This window comes from Elephantulus edwardii, unplaced genomic scaffold, assembly GCF_000299155.1.
Source record: "Elephantulus edwardii isolate Elephantulus edwardi_28Jun2011 unplaced genomic scaffold, EleEdw1.0 scaffold00011, whole genome shotgun sequence".
NCBI classification, from domain to species: domain Eukaryota; kingdom Metazoa; phylum Chordata; class Mammalia; order Macroscelidea; family Macroscelididae; genus Elephantulus; species Elephantulus edwardii.
This window is the reverse complement of record NW_006399761.1, coordinates 12857129-12876600: the sequence shown is the minus strand read 5'-3', so window position 1 is coordinate 12876600 and position 19472 is coordinate 12857129. Positions and strand designations below refer to the sequence as shown.

The 19472-nt window shown below is 45.4% G+C and overlaps 1 protein-coding gene across 2 annotated transcripts in view; it reads right to left on the bottom strand.

Annotated features, from left to right (window-relative positions):
- The window catches only part of SPTBN1 (spectrin, beta, non-erythrocytic 1), a 166285-nt gene extending 147528 nt beyond the window's left edge, over positions 1 to 18757 (bottom strand). Inside the window, exon 1 of one of the 2 annotated variants that reach the window (XM_006880924.1) lies at positions 18577 to 18757. In XM_006880924.1, coding sequence (XP_006880986.1) covers positions 18577 to 18724 — 148 coding nt within the window. In that variant the 5' untranslated portion in view covers positions 18725 to 18757. The remainder of the gene's footprint in view (positions 1 to 18576) is intronic. The other variant, XM_006880923.1, reaches the window with a different exon arrangement.
- Between the last annotated feature and the right edge of the window lie 715 nt (positions 18758 to 19472).

Genomic DNA, 19472 nt, shown 5'->3' with positions numbered 1-19472 from the left:
GTTACACAGGGTGATCAAACAGGTAACGTGTAATTCTGGGAGAGACTGGGTCCCTAGCCCAACGTCTATCCCTAGTTCTGAGCTAGCCATTTCTTAAATTGGCTGCAGAAATAATCTCATGGTTAATAACGTAACTTCACATGCATGCTCAAGAAATCTAAGCAGTTTGCAGAAACTCCCACCTGGACAGCATAATTTTTTTGATCAGCCTCACCCAGTAATGTTCCCATCAGCAAGTGATGTCACTACCTTGGCATTCTGAACATTCACAGGCCCGTACTGAAAAGATTAATTCAGAGCTCAGTAAATGCCCCCAAGAGACTCATGAAAATAAAGAGGAGAGACCACGAAACTCAACCCTACTGTCCAGCTAATTCCCATTCACAGTGACCCCCACTCCGTTTCTAGGGCTGCAAACCTTGATGGGAAGGCAGCCTATCCTTCTCCAGAAGCGCTCAGGGTGGATACGAACTTTCAAACTTCCGGTTAGAGACCAGCACAGTATGTACTAAGCCACCAGGACTCTTTAAAGACCTAAGAATGTCCAGAAAAGTCTCTTCCAGATAATAAGGTACTGTGTGGACACTTTCATATGCTCTTGTTACATCCAGTGTTTGTTTCATTAACAAGGTCTATTTCTCAATATGTTGTTGTTATTGTGTTGATTGCCACAGAAATCTATATAGAGAGACTGCATGAGAAAAGACCTAATGCCATGTCACAGCCATCGTCATTTCTCCAAGTTCATAGAGTTTCCAGAGGCATGTGGTTTAGGAAGTGGATGCCACTCCTGCTTCCAAAGCTGTTTTACAACTGGGAGCTCCACCAGACACTGTCCACAATGGGAAACCATTCTGGTATTTGATATCCCCATGGCACAAGGTTCAGCATCACAGCAAACCCAGGTTACTTCATACAGCACATTGACAAAGAGTGATGTGAAAAGTGGAAGAGTGTTCCCCCAGATATAACAGCACTTGTCTCATTTAGCAGTGGTTAAGTGTTGTCGAGTCGAATACAACTGAGAGTAAGCTTTGTACAAAAGACCTGAACTCTGTTCTATGATTAACATTATTTCTGTACATTTATAAGATTTCTCAATATAGAATGCATGTAAGTCAAGAATGTGAACTATTATATGAGAGGGTGTTACAGATGCAGAGGTTAAGGGCTTGGCTACTAAATCCAAGGCTGACAGTTTGAATCCCGCAGTGGCTCTAAAGGCAAACAAAGTGGCACACTGATTTCATAAAACAAAACAAAACAAAAACCACAACAAACCAACAAATACAGGCTAGGATGCTCAATGGGAGGTTCCTGGTCATTTTTCCAGGGCCTGAAACACAAGGACATGACACTGTCCTGGTGGAACATCTGGAATGGTGTTCTAGCCCTGGGTGTTTGTCACACTGTCACCCCAGGGAGGGGAGGGGAGGGGAGGGGAGGGAAGGGAGGAAATAAATGATGCTTTGTGTCTCAAGTTCACAAGGAGCAAGGGAGAAAGGCTAGGACGATGGCTTCCATGTCCACCCTATGGAGGTCGATTTCTTTTATTATTATTACACACACATACACATAGGTATCAGACATTTGGCAATTCACCATTTTTCAGGTATTCCATTTAATGATATTGATTACATTAGCCGTGTTGTGGGGAGCTCAGGTGGCCTAGTGGTAAGGAGCATATGCTACCAACCAAAAGGCAGGTGGTTTGAATCCACCAGCTGCTCCGCAGGAGAAAGATGGGCAATCACCTCCCGTGGGGTTTACAGCCTCCGAAAACTTGCTGGAGGGAAGTTATGAGTTGGTTCTGACTTGACAGCATACAACAACAAACATGTTGTATACGTATCACTCATTTTGCTGTTGTTTGGTGCCACTGAGTCGATTATGACCCATAGCGACCATATGAACAAAAGATCTGCATCCTACCCGGTCCTGCGCCGTCCCCGTGACCTCTGATATGCTTGCGTCCACTCTTCTGGCCACTGCATCATTTACCTTGTTGGCGGGTCTTTCTCTGATCTTTCACCACAACAGTTGCCAACTTACCCGTTACCACAAATAATCACTGTCTCAAGATTATAAAATACTTGTGCCGCTATTTTAACACAGATTTTAAAAGAATCTATCCACAATTGATTCCTTTTTTTTTTTTTTAATGTGTGTACCGTCAAATCAGATCTGACTGGTACAGGAGGAAATTGTACCTCCTTCTTCAGCAGAGCATCTGGTGGATTCGAACCTCACATCTCTGAGATTGCAGTGTAGCTTCTTGCCACTAGTCCAGCAGAGCTCGCCACGATTCTTTCTTTTTTTTTTTTTAAATTGCTTCCTTTTTAAGGGATCAATTCACCAGTGGCGAACATCACACATTTTATTGCATGTCCTTATCCCTAAATAAAGAACAAGGAAAGATGCTATTCCCTGGATAGGAATGTCATGCTTGGCTAGATGGAGGTCAGTGGAGGAGAGGAAGACCCCAACGAGACAGACTGATATGGGGACCGCAGCAATGCCCTCCAGCGTGGCAGAGACGGTGAGGATGGCACAGGACAGAGCACCTGACTCAAACTAACAAGAACCGATAAACAGCATCACCCTCTCTGAAAGCCTGTGCAGGCATTCCCTCTTTTTTTTTAAAAAAAAAATTTTATTATTTTTACATGTACCGTCAAATCAGATCTGACTGGATTGCCCCCTCCTTTTCCAGCAGAGCATCTGGTGGCTTTGAACCGTGAACCTCTGTGATTGCAGTGCAGCGTCTTGCCATGGGCATTCCCTGTTGACTGCTCAGCTCCCTGTCCCCTTTCTGGACTAGGTCCTATGCTGGCAATCACAGGTTTCTAGGGAGAACTGACATCTTTTTACACCCCTCTACACCCAGCTCACAGTCCAAAAGTGGCCACCTGGCCAGAGACACCTAGTAAATGATAACCTACTTCCCACTTGTCCCAACTGGGACTAGAAAGAGAGGGGAGTGGTCCACACTGAAGCCTGGAAGCGAGCGCCAGCCACATTCTTGATCAGCTTCGAAGAAACTACAGGAGGAGACAGAGAGCGCGGGTCCCTCACACAAGGAAGCTGCAGCCAAGACCCTAAACAAGGAAAGCTCTCGAGTCTACTGCCTCACTGTGCCCCACCTGAACCCTGACCTTCCCACAGACGGGCTGTTTAGCTTGGCCTTGGAGACCACACAACACAATTCCTCTACAGCAGACATGCCAGTCTCAGCCTCCACTAGCCTGCAAACACCCTCCAAGCCCTGGATGGATGGAGCGAATATGTTCTGTACATGTAACACAGACCTCATCGGTTATTGCAGGGCGCTCTAGGGGCCTAGGGGCAAGAAGCTGTGCTATAATCCCAAAGGCACACAGTTTGAGTCCACCAGCTGTTCCACAGGAGAAGGATGGGATTAACTGCTTCTGAAAACCTGTCAGAGGGTCTGCTAGGGGTCGGTTCCGACTCTACGTACACAACAACAGTAAGTTATTATAAGGCGCTCTGGGGGTGTAATCCATTGAGTTACACTGCAGTGTGAATTCACCAGCAGTGGCTCTGTGGGTAAAAGAGGGTCAATAATCTCCTTCTGTGTGACTCACGGTCCCGGAAACCTGCTGGACAGTCAGCTTTGAGTCAAAACCAACTAACTCAAGGGCATCGAGTACTTTGAGCTCGCGGGGCTACCTGGGCAGAAACTGAGCAAAAACGAAGGCTCAACGGGTCTGAGAATAAAGGCAAAAAATATAAGGCCGAAAGAGCCATGAAACCCTCGTGTGACTTTTCTGACAATCAAATCGCGGTCAACACAAATGTTCCTGAGACTGCAATACTTCAGATGACAATGCCTCCAGCAGCCCTTCGTCTGTTTCCAGACAACCTCCAAATAAAAACTACAGTATTGCACTGTTGGGAGCGTTCACAGATCCCCCCTCCCGCCCTTTCCTGCTCAATTTCACTACTCTTCCACCATTCCTTATATAAGAGAGCAGCGGGAGAAAGGAAGTACTGCTCCAGGCTTGTATGGACATTGGAAACTTTGTGTTAGTGAAACAAGCCAATCATAAAAGGCCACACATGACACGATTACTTTTAAGAAATGTCAAGAATAGGCAGATCTGGAGAGACAGCCAGTAGACAGACGGTCGCCTGGGGCTGGAGGGAGGAGATCTTGGAGAGAGACTGTTTATTGTGCAGGCTTTCTTTAGAGGATGATAAAACCTCCTGGAATTAGATATTAAAGATGGACGTACAACTCTGTTAAGTCTACTAACAATCACGTTTCTGGTGTACGTTCAGCCTTTGAAAAGGGTAGATTTTTATGGTACATGATTTATATTTCAATAAAGCTGGCATTTGAGCGGGAATGAAAATAAAAATGAGATGTAAAAGGGAAAGAATGCAAGGAGAGCCAGCAAATGAATGAGAGAAGTGAAAAGTCAGGAAGGTTTCCTCTTTTGTTTGCACTCCACTCCCCAAGCAGAGAAGTTCTATTCCCTCAGTTAAATTATACATCAACCCTAAAATTGACGGGACCGTCTAAGAGATTAATGGAGCACATAAACCACAGCCTCCACTTGTGTAAGACGAGGAGGACTAGCTGGGACCTAGTACCTCTACCAACCATTCTGGTCAGGATTGTAAGAGAAGGTTCTGGAAAAAGGAAGTTTAAAAAGTTGAACAAAATCCAAAAACTATAAAAAGGTGCAGACTCAGTGGTCTGATAAACAATCCCCAAGACTGTGTCCCTGAGATACTCTTCCAATCAGAAAACGAATCCACCAATTAGTCCAAAGACAGGTCCACAAAATGAACGATCACACCCAGGAAGAAAACGCGCTTCAGAATCATCAACTATACAAGATCAGAAGGGTAGCCTGCACCTCGAAACCAAAGCCCTCAGGACAAGAAGGGGCAGGAAGAATGAGTGAATGGAAATAGAGAGGCCAGGAAGAATATGTGTTTAGGGAACTGCAATTAATGTCACAAAGCAAAATGTGTGTAAATTACTGAATGGAAAACTTCTACTCAGCGCACAAGAAAATGCTTCCATTTTAATAGATTTTTTTCCCTCTTTTTAAAAGTTTAATCATTGTTGCACATTCTCTCGCCTTCCCTCTCCCTCCCCTTGCCCACCCCACAGTGCACCCCTAATTCAGTGTTCATTATCTGTCCACTCTGCCCCCAATCCCTCTCCAAGCCCCCCACGTCTGTCCTATTTTATAACAGCGGTCTTGGGTAATGTTTATCCTTTTGTGACTGAGCTCTATCACTCAGCAGAATGTCCTCAAGGCTTCCCCACGTTGTGTAATGTTTTACCCTTTCTTTGTTTTTCAATGCTGTATAGTATTGAACTGTACCACAGTTTTTCTACCTTTCGTTTACCGATGGGCTCTTGGGTTGCCTCCATCTCTTTGCTCTTGTAAATAATGCAGCAATAAAAATGAATGTGCATAAGAAAATGCTTTTAAATATCTCAAATAAACAAACAAAACTATGGCATTTCCCCACATGAATGGCCACTGGAGTTCCTCACAAGACAGAGTGACTTACAGGAAGAACTAAGGGCGATGAAGGCGTCAAGTCAGAGGTTATGGGTGCGGCAGGAGGGACCGAGGGAAAGAGAAGCTGGTTCACAGAGCGAAGGGTGAGAGACAGGATCTAGAGAGAGAAGGAAGAGATGCAAAGTGGGCATGTCTGTGCGTGAGAGGCTGACTGAGGGGACAGACGTACAGAGGTATGGGTTACAAGGTTGGCTCGGTCAGTCCCGGAGTGCGAATACTCTCTCCTCCTGGCCTGGCTCACCCACCTCAGTCACCACATGATTCCTGCTATGGTGGGGATGAAACCAGACAGGGATGTGGAAGGAAGGAGACAGTGGTGGGAATCCAAGCTGCTTTCAAAATGTGAGGGAAACTGAGTCTAAAGCAGTAAAGAAACGGGGAAGGAAGGGTGAGAAAACGAGGGGAAGCTGTATCAAAGGAGAGACAGATACTCTGCATCTGATGGCAGTTGCGATGTCAGTAAGGCACGCCTGGTCCAGGCTGTGGTCTTTGCAATTACTTGCTATGCATCAGAGAGCTGGACAATGACGAAAGGTGACAGAAGTAGAACTGAAGCCTTTAAGCTGTGGTGCTGAGGAAGAGTGATGAACAGGAGGAATGAACAAGAAGAAGAGTATGAACAGCCTGGAGAACAAACAGGTCTGTCCTGGGGAGTGTGAAACCAAGTCTCTCCTTGGAGGCTAGGATTCTGAAGCCTCATCTCACATACTTTGGGCACATGGCCAGGAGGGACCAGTCTCTGGAAATGGACATCATTCCTGGAAGGGTGGAGGAACAGCACAAGAGAGGGAGACCCCAGATGAGATGGACTGACACAGTAACTGGGATAATGGAGGTAGGTGTGTTGGAGCCAGTGACATTGGCTCAGGATAGAGCAAAGTTCAGAGCTGTTGTACACAGGGCCGCTGTGAGTTGTGGGTGCCTTCATAGCACATAACAACAGCAACAACAACAACAGGAACATGGTAATGCATAGATGTGGTCACTGTAACAATGGGCTGTAAGGAGGTTGTAAGGATGGGACAGGGGCAGGGAGGCTTCTAGTCTGTTGTAGCTAAGGTCGTCAGGAGTCCAATTACACTGGAGGTACAATCTGGAGCTATCCCGCGATACACCCTACACAAACTCCCTTCAACAGCTTTCATTTACTTCTATCTTGTCATCATGAACAGATCCCAAAACAACACTCAGATGGCCCACAAACACATGAAGAAATGCTCAAAATCTTTAGTTGATAAAAGAAAACCCTTCAAACACTCGCAGGAGTGGCATCCACTTCCGAAATGGCTTGCCTCTGGAAACTCTACGAACAGTGCTCAGGCCTTTCATTCACAAGATCGCTATGAGTCGTCTATGACTCGATGGCACCTAACAACAATGACAACACAGAGAGAGCTATGCTGGCCTAATGGACAGAAAGTTATGCTACCAAGCCCCAGGTGGGTGATTTTAATCAGTGGCCCTGAGGCCTGGTTTAAATTGTTTTTTGTCAAACAAAACCAGTCAAAACTATCCCACTGGTCTGTGCATTGCTGTACAGAGGTAACTCGTGGTTGCTGTGAAGCTGAACACTGTGACACGGACGTATCAAATGTGATAACTGTTACCCATGGTGGACAGTGTTTGGTGGAGCTCCCCAATTAAAACAAGCTTGGAAGCAGGAGTGACATCCACTTCCGAAATCGCTTTCCTCTGGAAACTCTATGAACAGTGATGAGGTCTTTCGTTCACAGGGTTACTATGAGTCATCTACGACTTGATGGCACTTATCAACAACAACTTCAAACACAAACCAATTGCCATCCAGTAGAAACCATCTAAAACTTGGCCCCTCCCTAGGTTTCTGAGACTGTAAGTGACATGGGAAGAGACTGCCCATCTTCCTCCCTCTGAGTCTGGTGGATTCGAACCATCACAAGAAGCGTGGCCGTTGGGTTAGACGCCCAGCTCTCTACAGACAATGCCATCCGAGCTCCCTCATCAGCTACACATCCTTGTGACTCTGTGCACAACGGCTCTGTTCCCTGCCCTATCCGGCTCCAGCACACTGTCCCCACAACCCGAGTCACTGGGTCAACCCACCTCATCCAGTCGTCTTCTCCTGCACTATCCCTCCACCCTTCCGAGCATGAGTTCCTTCTCTAACAACTCTAACGTCCCTTCCGGCAACATGGCCAAGTGTCACCAAATCCATTACAACACCCAGCAACCCTATGAACAACAAATGGAAACTGTGCCCTATTCTGCACCGCCTGTATGTCATGATCAATCCGACGGTTTTAGACACTGTCTCAGTCCATCTTGTTGAGGGTCTTCTGGTCTCTTTCCCAGTGGGTTTTCCCCGCCAAGGACTAGCCCCTTCTGATAACATGCCCAGAGTATATGAGATCAAGCCTCCCCAACCTTGACGCTATAAAGCACCCTGGTTGCATTTCCTCCAAGACAGATTTGTTTGTTCTTTTGGCAGTGCCCGGGATATTCAATACGCTTCGCCAACACCACAAATTAGAGATGCAAATCTAAACAAAATGAGGTATCCTCTCACCCAAGCAACAACAACAAAGTTCAGCGCGATTATATTCAACAAACGCTGGCAAGGATGTGGGAAGACTGGCATTCTCATACACTGCTGGTGGGAACGTACAATGTCGCAATCACTATGGAAAGCAGTCTAGCGCTTCTTTAGAAAGTTGAGAACAAATACCATTTAATCCAGCAATTCCACTATGAGGTATATATCCCAAACAAATCAGGGGTTCAACGTAAACGGACACACACCCATGTTTATAACATCATTATTTAGAACAGCAAAGAGTTGGAAATGACCCAAGTGTTCTGTTAAGACGCATCGCTAAACAAACTCTATGTTCACAAACAGAATGCTGTGAATCTCCGTAAACTGCAAAGGACCTGAGAGCCAACCACAATCATTCCACTCCCCAGTAAACATCTACACTGACGATGGGTTCGGTTTCACGCCACACTCATAAATCCCACACAACGTGTAATTCAGGGAAACAGCCTCCAGATTGGACGAGGAAAATAATGGGGAGTTCATGAAATCTCTTTTAATCCTTCCTGTAAAAATCCATTCCGTCATCCACGAAGCACTTATCGTCCCCTTGGGGCATGAAAGTATTACATGTGAAGAGGGCAGTGGGCGTGTGAGTAAGAGAAGTTGTCACTCAGGTTCCTAATGAACGATCCCAACCTTGAGCTGGCAGCACATGCTGCTAAATCAAACTTTGGATTGTTTGTTTTGAAGCGAGTGGAAGGGGTTCTCCAGAACAGCTCTTCCCTGAAGTGGCAGGACCAAGGCTCACGTGTGTTCCCTACTTTTCAAGTTTCAAAGTTCTTTATTTTATCCAAACCTCCTACTTCATTAATGGACCATGTTCTGGTTTTCCAGCCTCTCCTCCTGTGTGATCAATCCTTTCCTCTAAATTATTAAAGCTTCAAACTGCTTTCCTTTCTTGGCACCTAGCTCTATGTTTAGTTAATATCCCATATAAACAGGTTTTATCGTCCTAATAAGATCATTCCAGGCCACGTTTTATAGATCCCTTGACATATCTGTCCATTCACTAGAAAGAAGTAAAATTGGTGTTTGTTTGTTTATTTATGCATTTTGGCAGAGGGCTTGAGGGCGGATTAACTGACTTAATCTGGAAAATCCCTGGGGTAAAACTGCCATTTTACAGGAGAGATCTTAAAAAACTCAGAAAACCATCCAATTTAAAAAGTCACACTTGTGGGCAGAAATGGCTTCATGATACCACTCAGAAAGAGCTAAACTTATTAAAAAAACCCCATAATTGTACTTTTAGAATTCTTTTTCTTCCATCAAGGTGCAGGATCTATTTGGGATGAAGTAAGTACACACATAATTGTACCACTAGATGCACCTGTTGGCCAATGAGAGCGGGGACGCTTGTGGTTGTGGTGCCACCAGCATCACGGTGACTCACAGGGACCCTACAAACAGCAGGCTGGACACCAGCTGGGACCTGCACTAACCTCTTGATTTCCGCCACACTCCACGCCTCTGCTGACTGGTGGGCTAGCTCTTCGTCTACAGAACCCAGCTCTTTTCCTCCCAAGACAGCTCTGTCCTAAGTGTCTTACAGACAGCTGCTGAATTTTTTTAATAGTTTCCATGTAACCTCCACGCTAATTTTATTTTCTTAAATTTTCTACTAGTTTATTTACAAAATTCTAACACATTGTTTTCAAGAACAAAATCTTTCAATTTTTCCCTCACCCACCCATCAAATTGTACAGCCTTCCCCTGCACATCCTCATCCCTCTGCTTCCAGCCTCTCTCACCCCTCCTGGAGTCTTATACTAATTTTATAATAATGGTTTTATACAGTATCTGTCCTTGTGGGACTGAGTTAGTTCACTCAGCATAATGCTCTCCAGTCCCTCCCAAATTAGGTAATAATTATTGATCCTGCGTGCTGCACAGTATTCCATTGTGTGAATGTACCATAATTTCTCAGTCCGTTCGTTTGTGGTTGGACATTTGGGTTGTTTTCCATGTTCCTGCGATGGTGAATAATGCTGCTATGAACACTGGTGTGCAAATCTCTGTTTGTGCCTCAGTTGTCGTTTTCTCAGGGTATATTTCAAAGTAGTGGAATAGCTGCGTCTTGTGAAATTTCTGTGTTCAGAATTTCTATGAGGTACCATCTCACTCCAGTAACCGTGGCAAAGTTTAACAGAGCGGCAGGTAATAAATGTTGGAGAGGATGTGGCGAGAAAGGAACTCTTCTACATTGTTGGTGGGACTGTAAAACGGCACAGCCATTCTGGAAGGCAGTTTGGCGCTTCCTCAAAAAGCTGAACACAGAAATTCTACGCTCATTTTAATCAGCATTGGAGAGCAAATCAGGGCATGAGAAATGTTCTGCCTTCTTGGAGACGGTTGTTTTTGTTGTTGTGAGGTGCTACTGAGTCAACTCCAACCCCCAGTGACCCTACAGAGACAGAACTGCAGCCGGTCCTCTCCTGCTCACCCGCACGGTCCCGCCAAGTGCTGGCCCGCTGAGGAAATCTCCGCATCAGGCCAGCTGGTGAGGGTCCTCCTCTCGTTCGCCAACCCTCTACCTTTCCAGCTTGATGTCTCTCTCTAAGGCCCAGCTACTCCTGAAATTAGGTCCCAGGCACATGAGACGTACAAAGTTTGTACCAAAGTTTCCCCACTCTTGCCTCGAAGGAGTACTTCCTTCAAGACAGGCTGTTCAGTCTTTAGGGAGTTCACGGAAAACTCCGTGCTCTTCTCCACCACCACAGCACAATATTCCGAGTGGAACACTAACTCCTCCTAGGTCCCAAGAAGGAGGCTCTGGAGGGTCAACCCGCGTGGAGGCTGTAAATCACTTGGTAGGAGACAGCCCACCTTTCTCCTGGAGCCTCCAATGGATTCCTCAAGGTCAAAGCTGAAAGGCTCTTATATAAAATGAGAGCTCATAAATGTTGACGACTGGTAAATCCCAATGGAATTTTTCCCAAGTTTTTTATTTTATTTTATTTAAATTTATTATTAATTTCAGTAAAAATTTACAGAGACTTTGGGTTTCTATTCATTCATTATTGCACTTTTCTCCCCTCCCAGCCCTCACTCCTAGTACACTGTCCTCTTGGAAAAGTAAAAGAAAAATTCTTTCATTGTTTTACAAAGCCTTTCCCAGGTTCACTCTACCATGTAGCCTTCGCTCTGGACACCTGTCATGACAAAAATACCTAATCACATATCCCTTTTAAACAGTTTTCTCCCTCATCTGTTTCAATGCGGTATACATTATTGAACCCGTCTTTCTCCGTCTTCCCCCAACCCTGATGTCAGTCCTGTTTTATAACAGTGGTACCATGCAGTATTTGTCCTTTTGTGACTGAGATACTTCACTCAGCATAATGTCTTCCAGGGTCACCCATTTTGAATAATACTGCATGAGTTCCTTGTTTTTCAATGAAGGGTAGTATTCCATTGTGTGAATATACCACAGCTTCTCTATCCATTCATTTGTTGATGGGCACTTGGGTTGTTTCCAACTCCTTGCTATTGTGAACAAAGCCACAATAAACATGGGTGTGCATATATCTGCTTGGATGTCAGTTATGGTCTCTTTGGGTTATATTCCCAGTAGTGGAATTGCTGGGTCTGGAATTTTGTTTTTAATCTGCCATTTTTAAATGCACATTCATATCTGTTCTTTCACAACCTATCTATACCATTACCTCCTGGGGGGGAAAACATTAATAAAAATCTTATAAACATGAAATTATACATATAAAAATAGATTCTTTCAATAATTTTTTGTCTGCTTACAAAACAATACAGAATTTTATTTCAGATAAAAGTCAAACACAGGTCAGAGAAAAGGTGACTCACTCATAATGGGACACTCAGAAACCAGCACTGAGCATTTAGGGGTACAGCCGCCCAGATTTTTTCATGACGGTGGTGTTGGAGATATTGAGACATTAATCCTAATTACTGTATCAACATTCTCAAGCTAAAACGGTTTCTCTTTTAAAGACAACTTCCTTCCCTGATTTGAGATGATTCCAGACAAATATCCTTCAATTGTAAATTGTAGCAGGAAAAAAATTCCCTTTGATGTCTCTTTAAAAGATGAAATGTTGGATGTCAGTTATATGTTATTTAAAATTCAGACAAAAATGCTGATGTCCAGGAAGCTCAGCTTATTCTGAATCACTCTTTTCTTCACAGAACATGCCACACTCTTGAGGCATTTTGGTCAGGGGTCAGGAATGTTAGCACACCACCAAGGGACGTGAAAATCATTTACAGAACGCATTAAAAAACGGCCTCGCATGCGCAGACTCCAGGCCCAGGTGGCTACCAGCACAAAGATCCAACACTCTCCTCACTGACCCTCTCAGGTCGTAAACAGACCCCAGGGAAGGGAGCCGGAGGTCCAGACTCTCAGTTTTAAGTATAAACATGTATCTCACTGATATCCTGTCATTGTGTATGTGTGTATTTGCAGCAGGTGGTGATTAAGTCACTATGAATTCTTTTCTTTAAGTGTCGTTTGTTTTGTATCTAGTTAGTCAAACTATCCATACTGCAGGTTTTTCACGGATGGCATATGAAGTAAGCTGATTATTTTTAAACTACATATAACTATAATTATCTAAGTGAATATGCCTACATCTTAAGTCTTTACGAGCTGAAGATGTGAGAGTCTCGCTCTTCTCCCAACCTGTGTGAAGGTGAAGTGTCCTCTTTGGAGGAAAAAGCTGTGGCTTTTACGGCCACCAGGGGGTGCTCTAATGGGATTCGCAAGACAGGACAGTGAGTTTTCTGTGCTTTCTCTTGGAGATACTAGGCTGAAACTGTTGGCATCTAAGGAGAAAAAGGAGTGCCAGGTGATGGGAGATGTAGTCAGGCTAATTTTCAATCTGAAATATTAATTACAAATGGAAAGATTCTATACCCACCGAGCAACAGAAGGCACGCCACGTAAGATTTGTTCCCTGTGGCCACAACCTGGCACGATGTAGAATGTGACATGGATACACACTACATCGTAGCAGTGATCTCCCATGTGACACATCAGACACTCACTGCCTTCCATGGGGGAGACACAAACACAGCCCAAGGCGTCTCAGGCACCCATCCACTTGGGGAGGCCTGTGTGTTAGTGTGATCCAGAACGGAAACAGTCTGACTGCAGACCAAGCCGGACCAGGAAGAAAGAGCTGGTGATCGATGTCCACAATCAGCAACGGAAACACTAAAGATCACCAGTCGGTATTACCGCCCAGAGGCACCACCAGCCTAGTGGTAAGAATCTGCGCTGCAATCCCAAAAGCACGTGGTTTGAATCCACCAGCTGCTCCACAGGAGAAGGATGGGTAATCTCCTCCTGTGTGATTAACCGACTCTGGAATCTCACCAGAGGGTCAGCTATAGGTCAGAGGTGCCACCAGGAGTTTGGCCTAACTCACTGATGACTGAAAACTGAGGGGGAAAACCCCAAACTCAAATCAACCAAAACACAAACTCACTGCTGTCAACTCAGAACTGACCCCTAGCTGACCCTCCAGGGGGTTTTCAGAGGCGGCAGTAAATCACAGTGGAGGACACTGCCCGTCCTTCTCCCACGGAGCTGCTGGTGGCCTCGAGCTGCCAGGGAAGTGCCATGCTGAAGTCAGCACCGCAACTCCCTCTGCACTGTCTCACAACTGAGTTCAAAGCAGTTTCTGAGGATGAACAGGAAAAATGCCAAGTAAAACAAAATCAAGAAGGATGGTTTTTACAACTCATAGCTCACTCTCTACACATAAAAGTGTGTGTGTGTGTGTGTGTGTGTGTGCGCGCACACACACACAACAAATATTACTGCAGCTTACGGCGGCCTAATAGTAAGAAACTGCACTGCAATCTCAAAGGCACATGGTTCAACACCACCAAATGATCTGTGGGAGAAAGATGGGCAATCTCGTCTCGTACGATTTATTGCCTATGAAAACCCATTGGAGGGTCAGCTCTGGTTCGGTGCTGACTCGACGGCAAACAACAACAACAACAACAACGTCACAGTACCATTCCAAAGTGTTAATGAGCAACGATGTCAGTTTAAAGACTAAGATGCACCAGATTCAAGTCATGGTCTTTTCAGTTACTTGTTACACAAAGGAAAGTTGGACAATGAATAAGGATGACAAAAGAATTGATGCTTTTGAGCTGTGGTGTTGGAGAAGAGTGCTGAACATCCCATGGACTGCCAGAAGAACAAACAGATACGGCCTGAAGAAGGTGCAACCAGGATGTTCCTTGGAGGCAAGGATGATAAGCTTCTTTTCACTTATTCTGGGCAGGCTGTTAGGAGGGGCATTCCTTGGAAAGGGAAATCATTCTTTGAAAGGTGGAGGAGGGTCAGTGAAAGAGGAAGACCCTCGACAAGATGAATGGACACAGTGACTGCAGCAACGGGCTCACGTGTGTCAAGGATGAAGAGCAACAGGACAGGACAGGGGTCAGCTCTGATGTTTATAAGGTCATTATGAGTCACCCTTAAAGCCAGACTGGACGGCACCTCACAACAATATAAAAAAAGCAACCGTAAAGCAAGGAATAATAAAATGCACTTGAACTCCCTATTTCCTTAGCGATGTTGCTGTTATGCACCATCAGGTCAGGAATGACTCACAGGTGACCCTCTAGCAAATTTTCAGAGGCTGTAATTTGCAAGGGGACATAGGAAAGACATTGATTTCCCTTGTTTCAAAATCAGGTGTTTAGTCTTCCAGCCCAGCCCATACTAAAGTGTGTCTTTACAAAGACAGGTATTGAGTGGGGTATTTTCTTTCTTCCTCAACTTCAGCTGGGTCTAGATGAAAGGGTCTCGGACATTCAAGGAAGGGACATGGCCACCTCGCCATCCACACTGGACCACACACACAACACAAGCTCCTTCCGACTACTCACTTCAGTGTCACCTGGAAGAACCCAAGTATCAGACCTCACCCAAACCTACAACAGCAGCAACCGTTAATGGGGAGACCCAGCACGCTGTGGGGTAACCAGCCTCCACCTGCTTCTTTATTTTTATCTCCTTCTCTGGGTGTTTCTAATGCTCAAGGTTGAACCAAAGGTTTATTCTCGACACCACCCAGACTCCTGGACTCCGGCGACGCCTCCCATCAGCACAAAGTCTCCTGGAGGGCTCAGGGGTCTTTCCATCCCACGGAACAAGGAAGCCAACTTATCTCCTCATTAAATATACTGCAGGCTGTGATTTTTCTCGGTGTCGACCAGATGTACTAAAAGCACAGTCTTCTCTCAATCATTTACTCTGAAGGTAAGACCTTCTCCCTACGCCACCCCAGTAACCTGCAGCGTTCCTCATGATTTCTTCTAGGTCAGAGGGGTCGTTCCGGAACCTTCCCACAGCCCCTGTATCAGTTCCAATCACCTCTTGTAACAACTCTGCATCAACGAGCTTTCTATCTGTATTTTACAGAAAAGCGAGCAACAGAAGAGTGTACATTTAGGAGTCTGTCTGTCTTCAACCTTCAATCCTGCTGTGGCTACATCTCTGATGTAGACAATTATCATCTACTTTCTCCTATGGCTATGATGGGATTCACTGTAAATGCATGCAATGCGTTTAGAACAGCACCTAGCATGCATGATAAACACCATACGAGATGCTTGTGGAAATCAGTGTGACAGATGATTAATCAAGGACCGGACAGCAGACAGGGAAGACGGCCCAGAGAGGGCTGGAACAACGGGTCAATATCTATGGACGCCTGAGGGCTGTTCTCTGGAACCCTGGGAAAGAGCAGAAAGAATATAAGGAGAGAAAAGCAGAAGGCAACTCTCTACAGTTTGTGAGTAAACTTTCCTTTAAAAAGAAGATAATTCAAGGTGGCCTGGAGGCAGTTAAAGGACTCTCCATCAAGGGTGACTTGTCTGAGAGGCCCAGATAAGGACTCAAGGAAAGTGGTAAGTGAGGAGAGAACAAATCAACTCACTGGCTCAAGCCAGGATCACAGCTTCCAGAAGGACCCGTGCTCACAAAAGAGCTAGGAATGCAAACCCTAATTCTAGAATGACTGACTGATTCAGGTAAGGTCCTCAAACCAGACGAGTCCAGCAGACCTCTGAATCTTGACCACTCAGGGGACAAGGGACCCTGTGACTTATCTATTTCTCTTGTAGAATTCCACTGGCTGCACCCCAAATATCCCCCTTTCTCCTCCTGGTTGTGGTGGTGGTTGTTGATTGTTATCACGTTGATCACAACTCGACTCAGTGATCCTATGAACAAAAGGCCTGAAGCCTCTTCTGTAACTACCGCCACTTCTCAAAGTTCACAGAGTTTCCGACGCATGTCGTTTAGGAAGTGGATGACACTCCTGCTTTCAAACCTGTCTTAAACTGGGAGCTCCACCAAACGCTGTCCACCATGGGCAACCATTACGGCATTTGAGACCCTAGTGGCACAAGGTTCAGCATCACAGCAACCTCAGCCTCACGCCAGAAGTAACTCCTGAAGATCAGGAGATCGCTCTTCCTGGCCCCCTAAAGGGAGAGAGGTTCTGATCTGACCTGTGTCACATCAACCAGGCCCACAAAGTTCTGGTCAAGGTACTGGGGGACAAAGGGTGCCCTTTCCTGTGGATGCCCTGAAGGCCTGAGTGGTCGTGAGCCTCCGTCTCCACCCCACTGGGCTGCCTGAGCACAGCGCACACGAGGACGTGAAAACCACAAACCAAGATGAAGACATGGGGTTTTCATCACATCGCTTAATCCCAGCACTAAGGTCTGCTTAAAGGAGCACGTTTTCTACGATATGCCTCATACATTCTCTTCATCATTTCAGACGTTCTTAGTTATGTTTGCTTTCGCCTGCAATCAAGAGAACCCTTATAATCAGATTCCTTTAGAATGGTAACCAAAGAAAATATACATATTCACAATTAAGAGTAAACTTACCCAGTTAATTAAGTTTCAGTTGACATATTACAATCAAAAAATACTGGGGGTGGAAATCTCACGAAATCTACTTCTCCCATTTGGAAACAATTTGATTTGCCATCTCAAAGTGCAAATATAGGATTGTGTATAAACCCCACGATGACCACTCGTTCACGTATAAACTCAATACTGTGGTGAAATCTTCTGGTTTTCAAGATAATTCCACAGCAAAACACTCCCTATACTGTGGTGAAATCTTCTGGTTTTCAAGATAATTCCACAGCAAAACACTCCCTAACCTCCAGGAAGCAGGTGTGTGTGTGTGTGTGTGTGTGTGTGTGTGTGTGTGTGTGTGTGTGTGTGTGTGAAGAAAGATCCTTAACAAGGAGTTAAGCAGCACAAAGTTAAGAACACATATCCACATGCACACCCATGTTCATTGTGGCTTTGTTCACAATAGCAAAGAGTTGGAAACAAACTAAGTGCCCATCAACAAACGAATGGATAGAGAAGCTGTGGTATATTCATACAATGGAATACTACGCTGCATTGAAGAACAAGGAACTCATGCAATATTATTCAAAATGGGTGACCCTGGATGACATTATACTGAGTGAAATATCTCAGTCACAAACTGACAAATACTGCATGGTGCCACTGTTGTAAAACGGGACTGACATCGGGGTTGAGGGGAGACTGAGATAGATGGGATAAATTATGTATACTGCATTGAAACAGATGAGAGAGAGAGAACTGTTTAAAAGGGATATGTGATTGGGTATTATTGTCATGACAAGAGAGCAGAACGAAGGCTGCACAGTGGAGTGGACTTGGAGGGAGGAATTGTATAACAATGAAAGAACTTTTCTTTTACTTTTCAAAGAGAAGAGCAAACTGGGGGGAGGTTGGGCAGGGCAACAAGTGCAACAACGAATGAATGGAAATCCAAAGTCTCTGTAAACTTTCATAAAAATTAATTAAAAAAAGAAAAAAACCCACACACCTTAAAAAAATAAAAAGGAAAGAACACATTTCCATGAGGCTGGATGAACAAACAGCAGACTTATCTGTACTACGTGGGGCCCCAGCAGATAAAGCCCTGCTTTATACATCTAAACCCTTGCATGTGGCACTAACCCAACTCTGGTCACTGATACCCAGACCTCTGTCATAAACAGGCCAAGTGCACACACACAAACACACTAAGTATTCTTAATTGATTCTGTGACATCTAGGCATGCATTAAACAATCAGAAAGGCATCCAAAATGGCAAGGGGAGAAAATGCGAAGTATTCTTTTTCAAACAAAGAGCACCTCTCTGCAAACTGAGATAAAAACCAGTCACTGGGATTAAGTGCTATCGCGCACTGTCCATCTGCATTCACACTCCTCGGAGGTCAGGACCCCCGGCTCTCTGTACCGGGCCCTGACGGAAAGGTGGACGCGTAAGTGAGGTGTTCTCCCCATAGGCCAGCCACGTGGCTGGGTGACATCCGAGGACGCCCCAGACCCCTGGGGGGTGGGGGGGGTGGTGGGGGGAGACTGACCTGCGAGCGCCTTGATGCGGGACCTCTCAAAGAGCCTGGCTGAGCTGTTCTCGTTGTCCCAGTCGTCCACATCCCAGCGGTTGTTGACGTCGCTGTACTGCTGCTGGATTTCAATGTTGTCGTAGTCTGTGGCCACTGTGGTCGTCATGGTGAGCCGTCTCAGCTGCTTCTGCACATCAGCTCCTTCTTAAGAGTTCTGGGAGAAAAAAACACAGCAAAGCAGAGACATATCAGACAGACGGATCAAGGTGAATACAAGCCCAAGATATCAACGTGAATACAAGCCCAAGCCACGTCCGTGGTCGTCAAGTCGATCCTGACCCTTCGCCAGGTTTCGAAGGGTACAAACCAACACGGAGCGACTGGTGAACTCAATGGCCAACATGCAGCATGCCAGGCCACCAGGGCCCCTTCACGTGAGCCTCTACTTAACCCAGTCCAGTCAGAACGGATTCACAGCTGACTCTCCACTGGGTTTTCGGAGTCTGGAAATTGCCCAGGAGAAGACAGCCCGTCTTTCTGCCTCAGACCAGCTGGCAGATTCGAACCACCAGTCTTTAGGTTGGCAGCACAGCTCCCTATCCCCTAGGCTACCAGAGCTCCCTATAGTGAACACAGTTCCCCATAAATCTGCCAGGATAAAGCAAAATAATGAGTATACAGAATATCTAGACCAAGTCCTCTTCAGCCAGCCAGAGGTAGTTGAGAGCTTCAACACTACCTCACAACATGCATGTGACCCTTGTGACATTATTTACAACCTCTGAGCCAGTATGGTTGCTGGGATATCAATCGAATGAGCTGATGGAAATCCAATAAATAGTGGATCTCATCTTTCTTGCTAAACCTTAAATTAACAATTGACAAATTTTATCAGAAATGAGTCAGCATGTGTT